The sequence below is a fragment of the Sarcophilus harrisii genome, chromosome 2 (genome assembly GCF_902635505.1).
Source record: "Sarcophilus harrisii chromosome 2, mSarHar1.11, whole genome shotgun sequence".
Classification (NCBI taxonomy): domain Eukaryota; kingdom Metazoa; phylum Chordata; class Mammalia; order Dasyuromorphia; family Dasyuridae; genus Sarcophilus; species Sarcophilus harrisii.
This window is the reverse complement of record NC_045427.1, coordinates 8,832,850-8,851,566: the sequence shown is the minus strand read 5'-3', so window position 1 is coordinate 8,851,566 and position 18,717 is coordinate 8,832,850. Positions and strand designations below refer to the sequence as shown.

Below are 18,717 nucleotides of genomic sequence, written 5' to 3'. Positions count from 1 at the left end.
TGAGGTGGGCCAGAGGCCTAAGGTTGCAGAGGTTGTAGGCCGCAATGGGATTTGAACTCGTGCCCTGTCGCTCACACCACCTGGGCCTCCTTGTCTCATCCTTAGCTGTGGACCTCCATGGGGCTGCCCTTCCCCAACCCGGGAGGAGCTTGCTCCCATGGACGGGGTGCATTCATTTCTCACGCCTCACGTCTGTGACACGGAGCTTGGGGAACAAGGTGTCCCGGGCCGGCGGCTGTGAGGTCAGTCTGGGGGTGCCGGGGGCAGGTTTGACAGGATGCCATGTTTTTCATCTTCCAGAACCCTTATTCACGACGTACCTACATTTAGAGATGAAGCACCCCAGAAGAAGCCTCCCAGCCCGACGTTCCTGCCGCCGGCGTGTTACACTAATTCAGATAAAGAGTGGTCGCCCAACCAGAGGTAAGCTGCTGCCGCCACCTGGCTAACCCCGTGCGGGGGGTTGGGGGGTCTCTGCGATTCTCATGGATGTGGGGGGCTGGCCTCCTGCTTCTCCAAGGTCTCACCCATTTTGGGCATTGATAGTTCTCTTCTTGCTTCTGCCTCCTCCTGGCTGGGAAGAGCTCAGGCACCTGGCTTCTTTCTGCTCCTAGGGACCCCCATAAGTTTGGGAGGGGAGGATGGGAAGAGAAGGGGGGCTTCCTGTCTGTAGTCTGAGGCCCATGTTTGCTGGGTCTTGTATGTGTTGTATCATGGAGAGTAGGGCACCGGCACAGGGGGAGCCACAGCTTCCTGTAACAGGAGGGCGCCCGTCTTCCTAGTGCCCGCCATGCCGTGCCGCCTCCCTGGCTCAAGTGGCAGCATTAACTCTTTGGCCACGTCTGGCCTTGTGTCTCGGGGGCTTTCTGTGGCTGGGCAGGGCCAGACTCGGCCAGGACCGGTGTCCCTTCCCCGTGCTCTGGCAAGCCAGGGGCCGTGAGTAAAGGCTGGGGGTCTCGTGCCTGTGCCCCGCTGTGGGCCGCAGTGGGTGTTGGGATTCTTCCCAGCTGCGTGCCTCAGTTTCCTCATCTGTAAAATGAGCTAAATCTTCCAGAGAGGTTGTGGGAGCCTCTCGTTGAAGGGCTCATGAATGTAGAGTGCTCTGTAAGTGTGGGAGGAGTTGGATATCATCCTTTGGGAATGTTCTGGAAGTCGTTTCCTGTTGGGGACCTTTGGTGTCGTAACTCTGGGACCTCCCGGTGAGGGAGCTCCCTCCGCCAAAGAAGCCCCTGAACGTTAGCTGGTGGTCTCAAGGCTGCCCGGGACTCCGAGGGGCAAAGTCCCTGCCCTGGGTCCCATAACCAGGATGGGCCTGCAGTGGGACCCGAATCCGGATCTTGCTGGCTTGGGCCCATGGACGCAAGTCACGGGGGCTGCCGGGGAACCACCCGTTGGGGTATGAGTGGGGGCCCTCTGGGTGCCCAAGCCTTCGGACCCTTGATCAGAGCACGCTTTAAAAGGGTTTTGTTTTTTAAGGCCATTTTGAAAACCAAACACCCTCAATGTGGTTTGCTCCTTTCCCACAGAAAGCATTGGATTCTGGGGCCCAGGTGGAATCCGCAGGAGAGTTAGAAATGGAGGCTTTCTGTACGGGAGCTCTTTCCCAGCGTCCCCCTCGATGCCTCTCCGGGGTGTGGGAACCCCTGGTTTCTGGTGGCCATTGCCATGTACCCCAACAAGAGAGCACGTGCCTGCTGTTCAGCCCCTGGTGGCAGATCTTTTAGAGCCCCCCAGTGCTCAGGAAGCCGCCCTTTGTTTGGGGGGCAGGAGCCATGGGTCCTTGGCTCACAGACGGCGTCCCCTTTCTCAAGATCTCGCCTTATCTGTAAAGGAAGGTCTATTCCCCCCTTCCCCCCCCCCCCCGCTTATGGTGCCACCAGCGGGTATTGCTTGGTCTGTGATGTTTCCTTGTTCTAGAGAGGAAGTCATTGGGGGGGGGGGTCTCTGCCAGGGATCTCATCCCCTCCCCAATGCTCAGAGAGCTTAATGGTTTCAGACAGAGTCTGGGAACTCCCACCTCGGCCCCTCCCCAGTCCCTCAGCTCTTGTCCCTCTCAGGGAAGTGATTTTTGAGCCAAAGGAGCATTTTTCCTCAAGGAGTCAAGAACCAGGGAGATGAGGCCCCGCTGGTTAAATGGCTGGCCGGGAACTTCTAGGACCTCGTCCGACCAAGGCTAGGAGGGGTCGCTTCCATGAGCCCTGACCTCACTCTTCTTCCCAGAGGCCTCTTCAAGGATGCGCCCTGGAGTCAGGGTTCTCAGCCTTTTCCCTTTTGCCCATTTTCGTACCTTTGGCCAGACTCTGGACCCCTTAGAACGGTGGCTTTAGGTTCATGAGATAAAATACAAAGGATCGCAAAAGAGACACATCCCATTCAAATCAGTCTCAGCATTGAAAATGAGGTGATGGGTCCGGGCTAAGGGCCCGGCTCTGGAGTGCGGCGTGATCGGAGCCCATCTCGGACGTCTCCGTCCCCATGGTGCGAACCCCCTCCTGGGGTCCCGAGCTTCGGCAGCTCTTATTTTCTTGCTCGGCTCTCCCAGCCATCAGGAGGCCCAGGTCACGAATTCGGGTTTTCGCTTCCTTTTGATGACTTACTCTGATTTCTTTCTTTCTCTGAATCTGGTGGGATCCAGTGAGCCGGTAGATTGCCAAAGGATCTCCCCTCAGCTCACGGTCGTGGCGGAAGGCGTCCTTTCTAGCTCTTGTCCTCCACAGTCCTCCCATTTCCATTCCTCGGAAAGGTAATGGCACATTTCTCCAATAGGGGCCTGCGGTGGTAGCACGGTGGATGGGATGCAGTGGTGACCCTGTGCTTAATTAACTCTGATTGGAGAGTTAAGAGAATCAACTAACTTCCTAATCAGCCAATGGCATGTGCATTTGGTCTAATGCTTCTTTCTGGCTTAAACTAACGATCTGACGGAGACAGGGTTTTCTCCTCGCCTTAAATGGCTGTTGGGCGGCGAGCCGACTGGTCAGCGTGTTGGTGCAGCCGGCTCTGGCGGTCGGTACGGTTGCTGACTTGCATTTCGTAGGGCTGTGGTTTGCAAAACGCCTTCCTCCCAGCAGCTTGGTGAGGAAGAGAGCGAGAGGAGGATTATTTCCATTTTACAGAGGAGAAAACTGAGCCCCCAGGAGTGTCACTGACTCGTGGAACCTTGGCGTTGGCCAGCAGGGATCTCCCCTGTCTGTCCCCAGCTTGGGCTTCCAGGTGCCCAGGCGGATGGAGGCTCCCGCCGCCAGATTCACTGTATACCTCTCCTGTATGACACTTCCCCTGCTCTGCCCACTGGTGGTCCTCCTGTTCTGGAGCCAAAGGTCACCAGGGATGTCGGCCAACTGTGCCCTTGGTCACCCAGCTAGTGATGTTGGAGGCGAGACTCCAGCCCGGGGCCTCAGGCTCCAAATCCGGTGCTTTCTCCTCACTCAGTCAGTCAAGCAATATATATATTTATTAAGCACCGACTGTGTGCCAGGAACTGTGCTAAGAGATGGGGCACAAGCAGACAGAGTCCCTGCCCTCTGGGAGCTTACAGTCTGAAGCAGGAGACACCGTACTCACGGACAAGCTGTGTACGGAATTAGGGTACAGCCCGCAGAGAGAAGGTGCCGCCATGGAGAGGGCGTGGGGAGGCTTCCCGACGCGGCTGCTTTCGGCACCTGTCAGGGCGGCCGGAGAGGCTAGGACGGCAGACTGGACATCTGGAGACTTCTGACCAGTCGGCCCGGAAAGGTAGTGAGTTCCCCGTCATCAGTGGTGCTTCAGCCGAGGCTGGATGGTCGTCGTTCGGCCGTGCGCTAAGAGGGACTTGCCATTCTAGACGGCGCCTCTGAAGGCCAGATCTCTGCACTTGACCTCCAGGGAAACTCCTGGCTTATGGAGGAAGACGCCATCTGCTGGTTCAGTAGCTGTAGGTCCCATAGAGGGAGAGGAATCGGGCCCCAGAGCCTTTGACAGTCATTGTGGCCCACAAGAAGCCTCAATGAAATACTTAGAGGCAGCTAGGAGAGAGCCCCAGCCTCGAGGTTGGAAAAGCCGAATTAGACACTTCCAGTGACTCTTGGTCCCTCGAGGGCCTCAGTTTTCTCACCTGTACAATGGGGATAGTAAAAATGCCCACTTCCCAGGAGGTTGTGAGAATCAAAGGAGATAATAATAATTGTTTTGTAACCCTTCCAAAACCTTTTTAACTACGAGCTATTATTCTCGTTATTAAACTCACAATTCTAAGAGAATGTACTGTCATTAAAGTGATTGAATTCGATTGAAATTACAAATTTTTATTAAAATTACCAAATTCTATTGAAACAACTAATTTGTAAAAATAGTGTCAAATTCTATTGAAATGATAAATTTTTTTTATTTTTATTTTTATTTTATTTTTTTATTTTATTTTGTTTTTGTTTTTTTTTGAAATGATTAATTTTAAAAAAATTGTCAGATTCCATTGAAACGACTAATTTTTATTTGCCAGATTCTATTGAGATGAGTAAAAACATTTATTACAGATTTTAAAGTAAAAAAAATTATTAAATTTCTCAAATTCTATTGAAGTGACTAAATTTTTATTAAGCTTATTAAAATTGTCACATTTTATTGACTTTTTCATCTTTAAAATTTTTAAGTTTTATAGAAAATTTCTCAAATTATATTGAAATGATTAATTTTTATTAATTTTTAAAATGCAGATTCTATTGAAGTGACTAATTTTGTTAAATTTTATTCAAATTCTCAAATTCTGTTGTAGTGACTAATTTTTATGCTTGTTAAAATGACCAAATTCTATTGAAATGACTAAATTTTATTGAATTTTATTAAAATTATTCTATTGAAGTGGCCAGTTTTTATTCAATCACAAAATTTTCAAATTTTATGGAAAGGAGTAATTTTTGTTCAATTTTATTAAAACTATCAAATCCTATTAAACTGGCTTTTTTAAATTAAGATTCTATTAATATGACTAATTTTTATTAAATCTTATTAAAATTCTCAAATTCTCTTGAAATGGCTAATTTTGACGGTCTCATTAAAATTCTCAACTTCTATTGAAGTAACTAAATTTTATTAAATTTTACTAAGATTTACTAAGAATACCTTTTATTAAAATTCTTAAATTCTATTGAAATGACTACTTTTTATTGAATTTTCATTAAAATGGTCAAATTCTATTAATGTGACTAAATTTTGTCAAAATTCTCAAATTCTATTGAAGTGACTAATTTTGTTAAATTTTATTCAGCTTCTCAAGTCCTATCGAAACGACTAATTTTTATCGAATTTTGTTAAAATTCTCATAGTCTGTTGAATGTGGGCCGATGTTTATTAAATTTTATCACCATTCTGTTGATAGGACTAATTTTTATTAAATCTTATTCAAATTCTCAAATTCTATTGAAATGACAAATTTTATTAAATTTTATTCTATCGAAATGATTAATTTCTGTGACATTTTGCTAGAATTCTCCTCCTTTTGAAGCAACTAATGACCACAGCGCAGCCAGGCTTCGGCCTGCTTGGTTTGTGCACTTCGTGCACTGAGCCGGGCTCTGCTGGGGCTCTGGTGGGGGAGGGGGGTGGGGAGTTGGGGGCGCCTCCTTCTTCCTCCCTCTTCGCCTCTCCTCGGCACCTCTGCCTCCCCGGGTGGGGTGGGCGGTGGGCGGCGGGCACCGTCGGAGCCAGAGCTGGGGCAGATTCTCTGAGCCCAGGGCAGCGGTCTGCAGGGGGAGACTGGGGGGCTTTGCCTCCTGCTTTAAGTGTTGTTGCTAATTCGTGTGCTGATGGATTACTGGAGATGCTGTTGGGGTGCCCTCTGAAGCAATGGCCCCCTTTTTCATGGGGTGCCGGGCCACAGGCCCGGTTGCCCTGCCTAGTTGTGCCTCTGCCCCCCGCCTCGCCGACTGGGCCTGCAGGAGCGTATTTCGGGGAGCTGGAAGGGCGGGCGCGTGTTTGCTAATTTGTGCCTCATCTTCCCCCCCAGCCCTTCGGGGTCTCGCCCCGCCACGCCTAAGAGTGATTCAGAACTGGTCGGCAAGTCCTTGGAGCGGGGCTTGCAGAAGAACAACCCCGAGATGCTGTGGTTGTGGGGGGAGCTGCCCCAGGCTGCCAAGGTGGGTCCTGCCAGGGGGCCCCCAGTGGGGAGGTGGCTGCCTAGGTCCTCCCCCCGCCAAATCCTCAGAGGGCCTTGGGAGGGGCCGGCCTTTTTAGATCCGGCCCCTCGGTCCCAAGTGGACCGTGTTGTCCCCATTTGGGAATGGCGGCGTCCCGAGCCACTAGGGGGAAGGGGTGATTTCTCTCATGTCCTAAGCTGTGACCTCCCAGTAATTGCTCCTGGCTTTGCAGATGGGGAAACTGAGGCTAGAGGGGGAGGGGACGGCCTAGGGTCCCCCAGCTGGTAGGAGTTGGGTCTCCTGCCCCACTGCATTACAACATACTCTCAGAAGTCTCTCCCAGCTCAGAATCCTAGCAATCTTTTCTCCTTTAGTCTGAATCTGGACTTCCAGGGTGAGGAAGCTTACAGTCTTAATGGCATCTGAGAAACTTAAACAGCCGGCCCAGGCTCAGCCAGGGTCCGAGGCCGGGCTTCAGCTCTCTTTCTCCTGACTGCGAGGCTGGGGGGCTGAGTGGTTAGAGCACTGGGCCTGATGTCTGGGAGACCCAAATTCAAATTCAGCCTAGACATTCACTGCCTGAGTGGTCCTGGGCAAGTCCCTGAGCCTGCCTGCCTCAGTTTCCTGGTCTGTAAAATAGGGCTCGTGATATCCCCTGCCGCTGTAAGGGTCAGATGAGATATTTGTCAGCACATACAGTAGGCACTTACTAAATGCTAATTCACGCTTGTTCTTGTGAGGAGCCCTCCAGTTGGGAACTTCATTGTTTTTTTCAAACTTTTCCTGAGTTGTGAGTGGCTTGGACCTCAGAGCCAGAGTCCAGACTGGCTGCCCGAGTCCCAAAGGGCCAGCACTTGTAGGGTGTCCCCTCCTCCCTTTTACTCTGCCTCCTAGCAGATCTTGCCTCCTGAAAGCGCTCTGGAGAAAGTCGGGCACAGTCACAACTAGGATGGGCCAACGGGGCTTTGTCCCAGGGGGCCAGAAATGCAGGGAGCACTCCTACAGAATCTGCTGCATCAGCTGGGGAGCGGAGATAAGAGGGGGGAAGGGTAAATGCCCCTGCGCCTAAAGGGAGCAATCACGCCCTCTGCCACTCAGCCTACAGACATGGATTAAGCACCTGCTGTGTGCTGGGTGGCCTGCTGAGGATCCCCTTCCCCTCCCCCCCCAAGAAAAAGTGCAATCTTTTGAGCGGGAGGGGCTCCGCCCCCGGGGGCGGGGCTCTCAGTGACCCCTCCCTCTCCCCGCCCCCCAGACGGCATCCCCGCACAAGGTGAAGGACTCGGCCAACAGAAGCTTTTCGGAGAAGACGCTTTTCCGGGTCATTCAGAGCGAGTCTTCGGAGACCGTCAGTGACCGCTCGCCCTCGCCGTCGGGGGGCCGCAGCGAGGGCTCCCCGTCCCCGGAGGAGGCCAAGGCCCCGGCCGAGGGGCCGCGCACGGGGGAGCGCGCCCAGGAGCCGGCGGGGGCCGCTGCCGCCCCCGTCCCCGCCCCCGCCCCGGCCGCCCCCGCCGCAGCCCCGCCCCCGCCCTCCCTGGAGGAGTCCAAGCCGCCCCACCCCAATTCCAACCTCCAGGGGACCAAGATGGACTCGCCGTCCAGGAAGCGAGGTGAGCGCTTGGGCCGGTAAAAGGGCCCGTGGGGGAGACCGAGGCAGTGGGGGGCCCGGGCATCCGCGTGCTGGGCTAGGAGGGAGGGGGGAGTGAGCCGGTCCTGGGGTCCTGGGGGAGGGAATGACTGGAGACTGGAAGGGAGGCAGGGAGGCCCCAGGGGGCCAACCAGAGCCAGGGGAGGGGCAGGGAGTTTCTAGCAGGAGCTAGGGGGTGAGGCAGGGAGACCCGGTGCTAGATAGGAGATGGGCCGGTGGTTCTCTCTTGATTGGTTTCTGCATCTGGTCAATGGGTCTGATGGAGGCAGGGAGGCTGGTCTTCCAGCTGCATGGGGAAACAGGAGTCTCTCTGCATCCCCCTTCCTTTGCGGGGTGTCTGCAGCCAGGCCCTCGCAGCCTCTGCTTTCTGGGGAGCCTGGTCCTCAGGGTCTGGGCCCATAAGCTCAGCCGTGGGCCCCAGGGGCCAACAAGGCTCACCCCAAATTGGCTTTCTGACTGGATGGGGATTTGGAAGGCAAACCAGAGCCAGGTTGGGAAGGGGCCCCAGGGGTCATGGAGGCCCAGGGAGGGGATTTGAACCCTGGCCTGGTCCCCAGGGTTAAGCCCAGCTCACAGGTGAGGAACACGAGCTGGGGATGTTCAGGTCACAGTGCCATGGGGGCACACAGGAACTCAGGGCTTTGAGGTGACAAAATAGGTGACTTACATGGCCTCTGACCTCCTGCCCCCTCTAAATCCTGGCGTCTCTAGGGGCATTGAGGGCCTGGGGTCACAGGCCCAAGTTCAGACGTGGCCTTAGCCATGTGATCCTGGCCAAATCACTTAACCTTGATTGCCCCCCCCCTCCCCAGTCTGGGAACCTTTAACCCTCCAGGGGTTGCTCATGGCCAGGGTGCCCCTCCCTCCTTCCCCATCCTGACCTCAGGGAGCTCCCACTTAGCTCCTGGCCTCTGGCTTGGCTCAGATAGTGCCCAGGACCTGCCTCATAGAGCCGGTCGTTTAAGGTTGAGTGGACTGAGATGGACAAACTGAGGCCCAGAGAGGCCCAGAGCAGGGGTCGCAGCCCAGGGCCACGCTTTTGGACCGTGACCCCCCTGCCGTGGGCCCTCACAAAGCCGGGCCGGCCAGCTGGGAATGGGTGGGCCGCAGTTTGTGTTCTGAGAGAGGCCAGGGAGCCGGCCTGGGACGGGGGAGGACCGAGATCCTGTGGAGCCCTCAGTTCTCTGAGCCTCGGTTTCCCCAGCTGTGAAATGGGGGTGAGCTGTGAGAAGCTCAGGGGGCCCATTAGGAGGAATTGGACCCCAAGGCCTGGCTGGGGCTACAGAGCAAGTGTTGTGGGTACTAGTGACCTGGGGGGGTAGGACTGGGGGGGCGGCCCTATTTAAGGGCCTGGTGGGGGTTGTGTTGGCCCTGGAGCCCTTCCTGCTGCCCGGCTCTACCTGTGTAGGTCAGTCAGCGTGCATTGATTAAGCACCTCCTGTGCGTGCTGTGCTGGGATGACAAAGCTCTGGCCGCTGGGACAGTCAGCAGGGGGCGCCCGGCTGCTCCTGGGGTGGGCAGCCTTGGGGGGGCCCAAACGATCACAGGCTGTGGTCAAGTGACATCCAGAAAGCCCCTGGGTCCCACCTGGGGGCCCCTGAACTTCTAAGGGTCAGTGATCTCGTGGGGGCCGCCCTGATGTTGGGGGGGGACAGAACCCGTGGGGGCCGCCCCGAACCCCCCTCGTCTTGCGCTTCCAGACAAGAGGAGCAGACACCTGGGGGCCGACGGCGTCTACCTGGATGACCTGCCCGACATGGACCCCGAAGTGGCCGCCCTCTATTTCCCCAAAAAGTAAGCCCCGCTGGCCCTGGGCCGAGGCTGGGGGAGGGGCCCCTTCCCCTCCCCCCGAGTCTTTGTGGGGATCCTGTCTCCCAGCCCCCACTTTTTCCCGAGGCTCCTGACCGAGCACCGCTTACAAGCGGGGCTGGGGCGGCCCCGGGGGGAGGGGCTCCTGCACTAGAGCCTCTGAGGCCATTTCAATACCCGTGGCCCTGGGAAGGCGTCCGAGACCCCGCAGCTGGGGACGCCGAGGCGGGGGTGGGGAGGGGGCGGCGGCCCGGGGTGCGGGAGCTGCCGCGGGGGAGGAGAGAGGGGGTGCAGGGGGCGGGGAGCCGGGCTGGGGGGAGGGGGAGGGAGAGGGGGAGCGACCTCCCCGGAGGGGGCGGGGAGCCGGGCTGGGGGGAGGGGGCGGCCTCCCCGGGCAGGGCAGGGACCCGGGACCTCACGGCCGCCCCGGCCCTTCTCGCCCCCTAGCGGCGACGGCAGCGGCATGGGCAAGAGCTGCAGCGAGGGTGGGCTGCGCTCGGCCAGCCAGTCCCCTCAGTCGGTGGGCAGCTCGGGCGCGGACAGCGGCGTGGAGAGCACCTCGGACGGCCCCCGGGAGCTGCCCTCCATCGCCATCTCGCTCTGCGGGGGGCTCAGCGAGAGCAAGGAGATCACCACGGGTGAGGCTCCGCCTGGGCTCGCGCCGCCCTCTGCTGGCCGCCGGCGGGAACTGCGGAGGCTGTGGCTGCGGGCCGGCTCCGGGCGCCGGAGCCTGGGGAGGGGCGGGGCCCGGGGAGGGGCGGGGCCCGGGGGAGGGGCGGGGCCCCAAGGGTTATTGGAGCTCACTGTCAGGGGAAACTTGCCTTCTGCCCACAAAAGAAATGGGGGGGGGGGGGAGGTTCCTGGGGGCGGGGCCACAAGCCAGGGGCGGGGCCTGGAGAGCGTTTCAGCTAGGATGGGGCTGCTGAGGTCCCTGACCCTTTTGGGTGTGTGAGAGAGAGACCCAGACTGCAGCCTCCGGCGCGCGCCCGGTGACCTGGGGCTGAGCTGGACACGACCCGCCCGGACGGGGAGGTCCCCGCGCTGGCGCTGGGCGGTTCCGGGTTTGAATGCTGCCCGGGCCTGCTCCACCTCCCTGGCTCTGTGCCTCAGTTTCCCTAATGTACAGGGTGGGGTCAGTGTGGGACATGAGGGTTGGGAGCATAGTCTCCGAAAGCACAGGGCAGGCTCATTCCCTCGGAGGTCCCCTTGTGCCCCAGGCATTTCTGCCCCCCCCTCCCCCATCTGGGGCAATGGCCCCGGCCCCCAGGGCACAGCCTTGGCTGATTAAGGCCTCCTTGGATGCTTGCGGCCACCCTGGCTGGGAGGCCCTGCCGTGAGACCGAGTGGCAGCAGCGAGGGGGGGGGTCTCACCGATGGGGTCCCTGAGTAACGGCCCTTTCTTCCTCCCCGGCCCCCGGGGCGGCTGCAGATGAGTTCTTAGAACAAGAAGTGTCCTACCAGCAGTTTGTGGACAACCCCGCCATCATCGATGACCCCAACTTGGTGGTGAAGATCGGGAGCAAGTGAGTTCCCACGGGCAAGGGGGGGCGGCCCCGCGGGCCTCTGGGTGCCCTCCTTGCTGAGCGCCCTCCTCGCATGGGGTTTGGGGCCCTCTGTGCTGGGCGACGGCTTTTTCTCAGGGCACATCGTGGCTTCTCAGTGCCCCCCACTCTCTTGGAGGATGTCCTGGACTGAGCCGGGGCTGCGGGCTGAGCTCCCCAGGCTTGCCCCACTCTGAGGTCCTCACTCTTGTGCCAGGCTGGAGAGCAGCTTGTGATTAAGGGTCTGAAGCAGGGTCACAGTCGGGCACACTTGGAATAGAGGCACCTCATGTCGGGGGGGCGGTCCCCTAGACCGCCTGAGGGAGAGGGGGCTGGCAGATCTGACCAGGGCTGGGGCTCCTCCCCTTTCCTGGGGCTTCCATCTCTCACTAGACAAGATCATGCTCAGCACGTGGCTGTCTGAATGCCAGGTCTGGCTGGCGCCTGACTGTTTTGGGGCTGCTGGCCACCAATTAAACAACAAGCATTTATTAGGCACCTACTGTGTACAGAAAGAAAGGCTTTATTAACTGCCTATTGTACACAAGACAGCAGTCCTGAAAATAGGAAGGCAATCTATCCACATAGATCTCCTTTGATTCCCTTCCTTCCCCCTACACTCCCCTCCTCCCCTTCCTCCCTTCTCCAGGGTAAATGAGAGGCATTTCAAAGGGAAGGCATTAACATGGGGGGCTCTGGGCCCCTGGCATTGAGGGGTCTCACCGTCGCCCATTTTCTCTGCCTCAGATACTACAACTGGACCACAGCAGCCCCCCTCCTGCTGGCCATGCAGGCCTTCCAGAAACCTTTGCCAAAGGTGAGCCTCAGCATGAACCTGGGGAGGCTTGGGGAGGCAGCCCCTGGGCTGGGGGACATTGGGGGGTAGGTGGGGACCTCACTTCCCCCCTTCACTCGAGCCCTTCAGTAGATAAGAAGCAGAGGGAGGCCAGAGCTTGGCGAGGCCCACGGGTGGCCTCCCTGCCTTCAGAGAACTTACGTTCTGTGTGTGGAGGGGTTACCCATGTAAAGGATTCCGTTGGGCTTTCCTTGCTCTCCAAAGCAGCAGCCCCACCTCTGGGACCCTTAGTCTCCAGCCCCTCTCTCCCTGCTTCTCCTCTGAGGAGGCTGAGCACAGCTTCTGGCAGGAGGCCTGGGGGCATCCCCCCTGACCCTGTGGCCTCTGTCCAGAGCCACCCTGCACTCACAGGTGCGGCCTGCTGGTGATGGCCTCCGCCTGCTGGGGATTGTCTCCATCAGAGCTCAGGGCACCTTTTCCTCCTTTATATTCCCAGAGTTTAGCACTGGGTTGTCATACAGTAGGTGGTTAATAAACACAGCTCAGTAGATAGATTAGGCAAATAAATGCATTATGGCGAAGAAGGAGAAGGTAGAAACAGTTAAGAAGGTTAGGAAGGCCTCCTGGAGGGCCTAGCAAGTGAACTGAGCCTTCTCTTGGATCCATCAAATATTTATTAAGTACCTACTGTATACTGGGCAGAGTGCTGGGCTTGGGGGAAACAAAGGCAAAAAGGAAAAATCAGCCCTCCCCTAACACACAGAAATAGAGCATCAAGATCCCATGAAGCCAAAAAAAAAAAAAAAAAAAAAAAAAAAATCTTGTTTTAGTCTCTCTGTCTCTCTTTGAATCTCTGCTGGCCTCTACCCTTCTTTTTTTCTGTTTCTGTCTCTACCTGTCTTTGTCTCTATCTCTGTCTGTATGTCTGTCTGTCTCTTTCTCTCTGTTTCTGTCTGTTTCTTTTTCTCCTTTCTATCTCGGTCTGTCTCTTTCTCTGTCGCTCTTTTTTCTCTCTGTGCCTCTCTCTCTGTCTCTTTGTTTCCCCATTTCTGTCTCTGTCTCTTTTTCTCCTTCCCTCTTTCTATCTCGGTCTTTGTTTCTTTCTCTTTCTCTGTTGCTCTTTTTTCTCTCTCTGTCTCTTAATTTCCCCATTTCTGTCTCTGTCTCTTTTTCTCCTTCCCTCTCTCTATCTTGGTTTCTGTCTCTCTCTCCCCTCCTTTACTTACCTATAAAAGTGACCAGCATCTCTCCCCTGCATCTGTCTCTGGAACCCCGGAGAGTTAGAGTACTTAGTTGAGAGTGGAAATGTCCTCCAGGTGCTTATGTGGAAGTATTTGATTGTTAGAAAGGAATCAGGAAATGAGGGATGAATATTTAATCACATTTTAATTATTCATTACATCGGAATAAACAGAATTTCCCTTTGATTCGTTGTTTTTCTATCACTTGGATAAAATGCTCACTCCCTAGTTTGGCTCCAAAATACCTTTTGAGCCTCACCTCATGTTACTTCTAGCCATTTTCAGTCCTTTGAGACCCTTTGTCATTGTCCCTTCCCTCCTCCACACATTTGCCCCATGTGCGTCTCATGCCTGAGATGCCCTCCCTCCTCTTGTTGGGACTGTTGGGCTCACACCATGTCACGTCTTCGTAGATCCCATCATTTATGGTTCTTGCCTTAAGTCCAACACTTGCCTACTGGGTTGTAAGCTCCTTGAGGCAGGCCTTTCCAGGGCCAGAGCACCAGGCAGCAGGTCCTCAGAGAGCTTTCTAGCTTCCTGAACCCTGAATTGAACATAAAGTGTCAGGCTGAAGTTGATTGTATCTGTTTCAGATTCAAAATTGGGATAAACTATTTTATTATGAAAGGAACAAGTATTATCCGTTCCTCTTTGTATCAGTTGAAACAGTTCTCTATCCTATACTTTCTGCCCAATTCCTCTTGGTTTCCTTTGCCAAAAGTCTTTTTGAAAAGAACATTTGCACTCAAAGGCGCCTCCTCCGGGGGTTTGAATTCTGGTCCCTGCTGGGATGTCATATGGATTAGCTGTGAAGCTCGGGCACTTATTTGGCTTCACTTCATGGGGTCTCGGTTTTCCCACTCTGTAAACTGGACGAGTGATGCTTTTCCTAACTCTCCTACCTTGTTGTTGCAAGCAGGTGGTTTACTCTCAAAGCCTCTGACTACTCACTTATAAGCTGCCCTGCTTACTAATTGCTCGTGGTTTCTAATATTTTCTTTGTTGGTCTTTCCCCCCCTCTTTTGTGTTTTCGTTTTTTGTTCTTCCTTTAACATTTTCTTAAGTATTCATGCTTAAGCTACCTTCATATGATTCTGGACACCATTAAGCTTTGCTTTTCTAAGATTTACAGCTCCCAGCCTGTACGTCCAGTTCCTTTGCTTTCCATCATGTCACCCGCATGTTTTTTCGGTTTGCATGGAACGCTCCGTCCTTCCCTTTTGGTTCTGTTATTTATGTTCCATCCATTTGCAACAGGCCACAGTGGAGTCCATTGTGAGGGACAAGATGCCTCGGAAGGGAGGAAGATGGTGGTTCTCGTGGAGAGGACGGAACACGGTCAAAGAGGTAAACAGAGATGGAAAATCTGGTGCTGGATCCCAGGGGAAGGGATGTGGGACCCTTCGGCAGAGTGGGTTTGAGCAAAAATAACCTTCTGGTTCAATTCTGAGGAAACTGAGACCCAGAGAGATGAATTCAGTCACTCTCCTAAGGCCAGAGGGCTTGTGGATACTGAAGTAGGATTTGTCCCAAAGTTCTTCTAAGTTACAAGTTCTATGAGTAAGGTCATACGTAGGCTGGCATGGAGCATTCACTCACCCAGAAAGCTATGCTGTGTGACACTGGGAAATTTAGCTGATTCACCTCATTTATCTCTGGGAAATTTAGCTGATCCACTGAGCCTCATTTATCTCATATGTCCATTGGGGAAGTTCTCTGGGGGGTTGTCAGGAGACTGAAAGAAAACAAGCCGTATAAAGTATTGGGCACATGTGCCGTGCCGTGTCCTGCCTGTGATCTGCATCATTGCTACTATTTTTATTATTGTTGGAGCCCCTCCGCCCTTCCAGACTATTCATGGGCCCAAGCCCTGTGTTCCTGGAACAGATGTTTCATTGGAGATGTCTTGGTTCAGCTGGGGAGACTCCCACACTTCTGGTGGAAGTGGACATACATAGTTTTCCCACCATATTTTGGCAGCTAACAACTTACTGACATTGGTGAAAGTCTTAGCTCTCATCTCACATAAAACACGTACCTAAGACTGGATTGGATTGCCAGTGTTGGAGGAGGGCATAATGTGCCATACTGTGTTTGGGGTCACTCTTCTATGCCAAAGGTCTTGCTTCCCTCTGGCAGCCTCCAACTTGCAAACAAACATCCCAAAATGTAACACTCGGCTCTGAACAAAGCCGTCTGGGCCCGATCTGGCCAGGCCAGAGCCCTCGTTAGCAAGCGCTCAGTAAGCACCTACTGTGTGCTGGACCCTGGGCTAAGTGCTGGGGAAACAGTGGGTCCTGCCTTTAGGGAGCCTCCATTCTAATTAAAGAGACGGTTTGTCTCTGACTAAGGTGGAGTTTATAAGAAATGAATACAAGGTAATATTTTGGAAGGGTGTTGGAGAGGCTCCAGAAAGGCCTGCTGTAGGAAGTGAGCCTGGAAGGAAATGAGGCATGCCAAGGTATAGTGGTGAGGAGGCAGTGTGTTCTTTGCAGGCAAGGGATCAGCCTGGCCTAGGGATGGGAGCTGCCATGTTGGATCTGAGTCCATTTCAGGGCAGCCAATGGTCTTGGGGGCTTCGGAGGCCGGCGTATCAGAGAAGACACTTTATTATGTGTTGAGCATGTGGTCCATTAAAAACCTCCAGCTCTTTTTCAGATAAACTGCCTCCTCCCCGCTGTACTTCTGCAGCTGATTTTGGGAATCAAAACTCAGGATTTTATATTTTTCTTCTTAAATTTGAGCCATGGTTTAGCCAGAGTAAGCCTTTTGTTTTTCCTCCTGATCCTGTCGTCCGGGATGTTAGCTAGCACTGAAGGGTCAGATCTGAAAAGCCTTCTGTCTGGGTCTGTAGCCAAGGTACCGGGGAAGACTGTTCAGCAGTCGGGCAAGGACAGAGCTCTGGCACTCCACCAGAGACCTTCTCTCACGCTGACCGGGCTTCATTAGTGACTTCTCCCTGTACATGGTCAAGGGCTCGCTCCCATCTGCCTCTCTTTGTCTCTTGCTACCTCTAGTCAGTTAATATGCAATTATTAAGTGCCTACTGTATACTAGGCACCATGCTAAGTGTTCTACTACTCCATCTTTTTCTCTCTCTCTCTCCACTCTCAAAGCACTCTCCAGTGCTTTGCTGAAAACCTGAGCTTGGGCCTAGTTTTGAAGTATCCTAGAAAGGTCTTTAGAGGAAAGACAAGACCACTAATTTCTCCCCCCTTAAACTGGAAACTCTTTGAGAGCAGGGACTGACTTGTCTTTTTTTGTAGCTCCAGTACTACGCACAGTGTCTAGCACATAGTAGGTGCTTAATAAATGTTCATTGATTGCTGATGAGTAATTTCCATTTCTTTACAGTCCAGAGTTTGTAAATTGTGTTTCTGCCCTTCCTGTGCCCTGGTACAGTGTTCTAGTTCAGCTCTACTTATAATATCCTTGGCAAGTCCCTGCTTGAAAACCTCAAGTGACAGGGAGCTCACTACCTATCCCTGAGATTCGCTCAACAATATCTTTTAAGCACTTAGAATATACAAGGCTCTATGCTAGTCACTGGGGATCCAATACTGCTTCTACTTCCACTAGACTACATTCTGTTGCTGGGGAATCGATTAAAAAAAAAAAAAGATGGTTTTAGGGAGGGAGAGCCATGCAGAGGAAGAAGGAGGATCAGGAAAGGTTAACTTTGGGAGGGAACACCAGAGCCAAGCCTAGAAAGAAACTGAGAAGTAGCTGTGAGGAGGGGAGTTCTCTGCATGCAGGGAAGTCCATTCCAAAGCCCAGGGAGGGAACATGATGGGGAGCAGTATGTGTGGAGAAGCCCATGGGGGCCGATTGGCCGGGAGAGACAGCAGGGAGCCTCTGAGGACTTTTGAGCAGCAGCACCATGAGGAAGCTGCTTTTGAAGGTGGGTAGGGGTGAATGGAGAGAGGAGAGACCAGGAGCTGGAAGGCTACTCAGGAGCCAGGAGTGAGAGGATGGAGACTGGAAGCTTGGGGTGCTGAGAAAAGGAGAGGGGGAGTAAGCGGAAGACTTGGCAGAGAAGAGATGGATTTAAAGGGAATAACCCCAAAGTTTTGGGGGGTGCCAGGGCTTTGAGCCAGAGCGGTGGGTGGGGGCTTAGACAGCCATGGATGGAGAGCCGGGAGAAGCAGCATGCAGGGGGTGTAGCCCCAAGCCCTAGAAGGGGCATCAGCTTAAATCATGCAGGAATTGGTGGTAACCCAGGGAGAGCCATGGCATCCCAAGTGAGTGGGAGGTGAGGGCATGGGGCTCCTGCAGGAGGACAGCTGCTTTTCTAAGTGGTGATTTGAGAAGGGATGTCTGGGGTGTCTTGTGAGCACCCAGTTGGCCCCAAAAGAGAGATGGCTGATCTTGGGGTGAGTTTGTGAAAGACCCAGATTCGCCACGTCATATGACTTCCTTTCAGAGGAAGGAAGGAAAGATGGATTAAACACCTACTGTGTGCCAGGCACTGAGCTAAATGCTACTTTCACATTTCATCCTGACTGTAAATAATCATCATGATGATGTTTGCTAACTTGTACGTAACACGTATGATGTGCCAGATCCTGGTTCTGCTCACCTCACGGTGTCATTTTGGAAGCTTCTTTGTCTAGTCTTGTACCGATGGGCTCCCCTTGGGCTGATGCACTTTTTCGCTTGTCCCCCTCTAGGAAAGCAAGCCGGAGCAGTGCTTGTCTGGAAAGGGCATCATCATTGGGGAGCAGCCGTCCAAGCTCAGCATTGGAAGCAGGTATGTCCTGACTAACTTGGGGTGGCGAGCAGTGGGTGGGCTGGGCCTTCACCAGTGCAGGCGCTAACGAGGGCGGCCCTTTTCTGTGAGCTGATCGTACCCCTAAACAGAGGAGACCAAATAGTCTGTCTATCAAAGGGAGGTCACACAATTGCATTTTTTCCCAGTGCCACTTAGTACTCATATAATTTTGAAGAATTTTTCTCCTTTTTGGTGCATCATTTTTTAAAAAATTGTTTTAAAAAGGTTTTAAAAACCTTTTCTTGTCTATGTCAGGAGTAGGATGAGGATTAATTGATATTGATAATTTGAAATTGATTAATTAATTGAAATTGATAATTTATTCATTTATCTATTCATGCCACACATCTGTTTAATAATCTACTATATAACAGATAGAACACGTATTTATAATGTATAAGATACGTGCACGTATGTATATGTGTGTATACCTTTATCTCTATATCTATATTGCCCTGTGGTTAGCCCTGGGACTGTGTGTATATGTGAAACAGTCTATATGAGACGTGATCCTTGCATTATGGAACTCCTAGACTAATAGAAGATGTGGCATGTGTACAGGGAGCTGTAACAACAGCAGCAGCTGACATTTATATAGCACTTACTATGTGCCAGGTACCGTTCTACAAAAATAACTCTGGGAGGGGGGTGCTCTTATCCCCATTTTACATTTGAGAATACCGAGTGACTGGCCCAGCGTGACCCAGCTCAGGCCCCGGCACTCATTGCCATCTGTGCAATGGGAGATAAGGGCTACGATACTTGGCGAGTTTCTGGTGGGTCAGTGGATCTTAAGGATAG

The 18,717-nt window shown here is 53.3% G+C and overlaps 1 protein-coding gene across 7 annotated transcripts in view; it reads left to right on the top strand.

Moving 5' to 3' along the window:
* The window catches only part of LPIN1 (lipin 1), a 67,292-nt gene that overhangs the window by 34,487 nt on the left and 14,088 nt on the right, over positions 1-18,717 (top strand). For 6 of the 7 annotated variants that reach the window (XM_031949619.1, XM_031949622.1, XM_031949624.1 and 3 more), the window contains 10 exons: positions 301-423; positions 2,636-2,743; positions 5,981-6,110; positions 7,366-7,720; positions 9,459-9,552; positions 10,015-10,205; positions 10,997-11,090; positions 11,856-11,925; positions 14,403-14,492; positions 17,816-17,895. In XM_031949619.1, coding sequence (XP_031805479.1) covers positions 301-423; positions 2,636-2,743; positions 5,981-6,110; positions 7,366-7,720; positions 9,459-9,552; positions 10,015-10,205; positions 10,997-11,090; positions 11,856-11,925; positions 14,403-14,492; positions 17,816-17,895 — 1,335 coding nt within the window. The remainder of the gene's footprint in view (positions 1-300; positions 424-2,635; positions 2,744-5,980; positions 6,111-7,365; positions 7,721-9,458; positions 9,553-10,014; positions 10,206-10,996; positions 11,091-11,855; positions 11,926-14,402; positions 14,493-17,815; positions 17,896-18,717) is intronic. The other variant, XM_031949620.1, reaches the window with a different exon arrangement.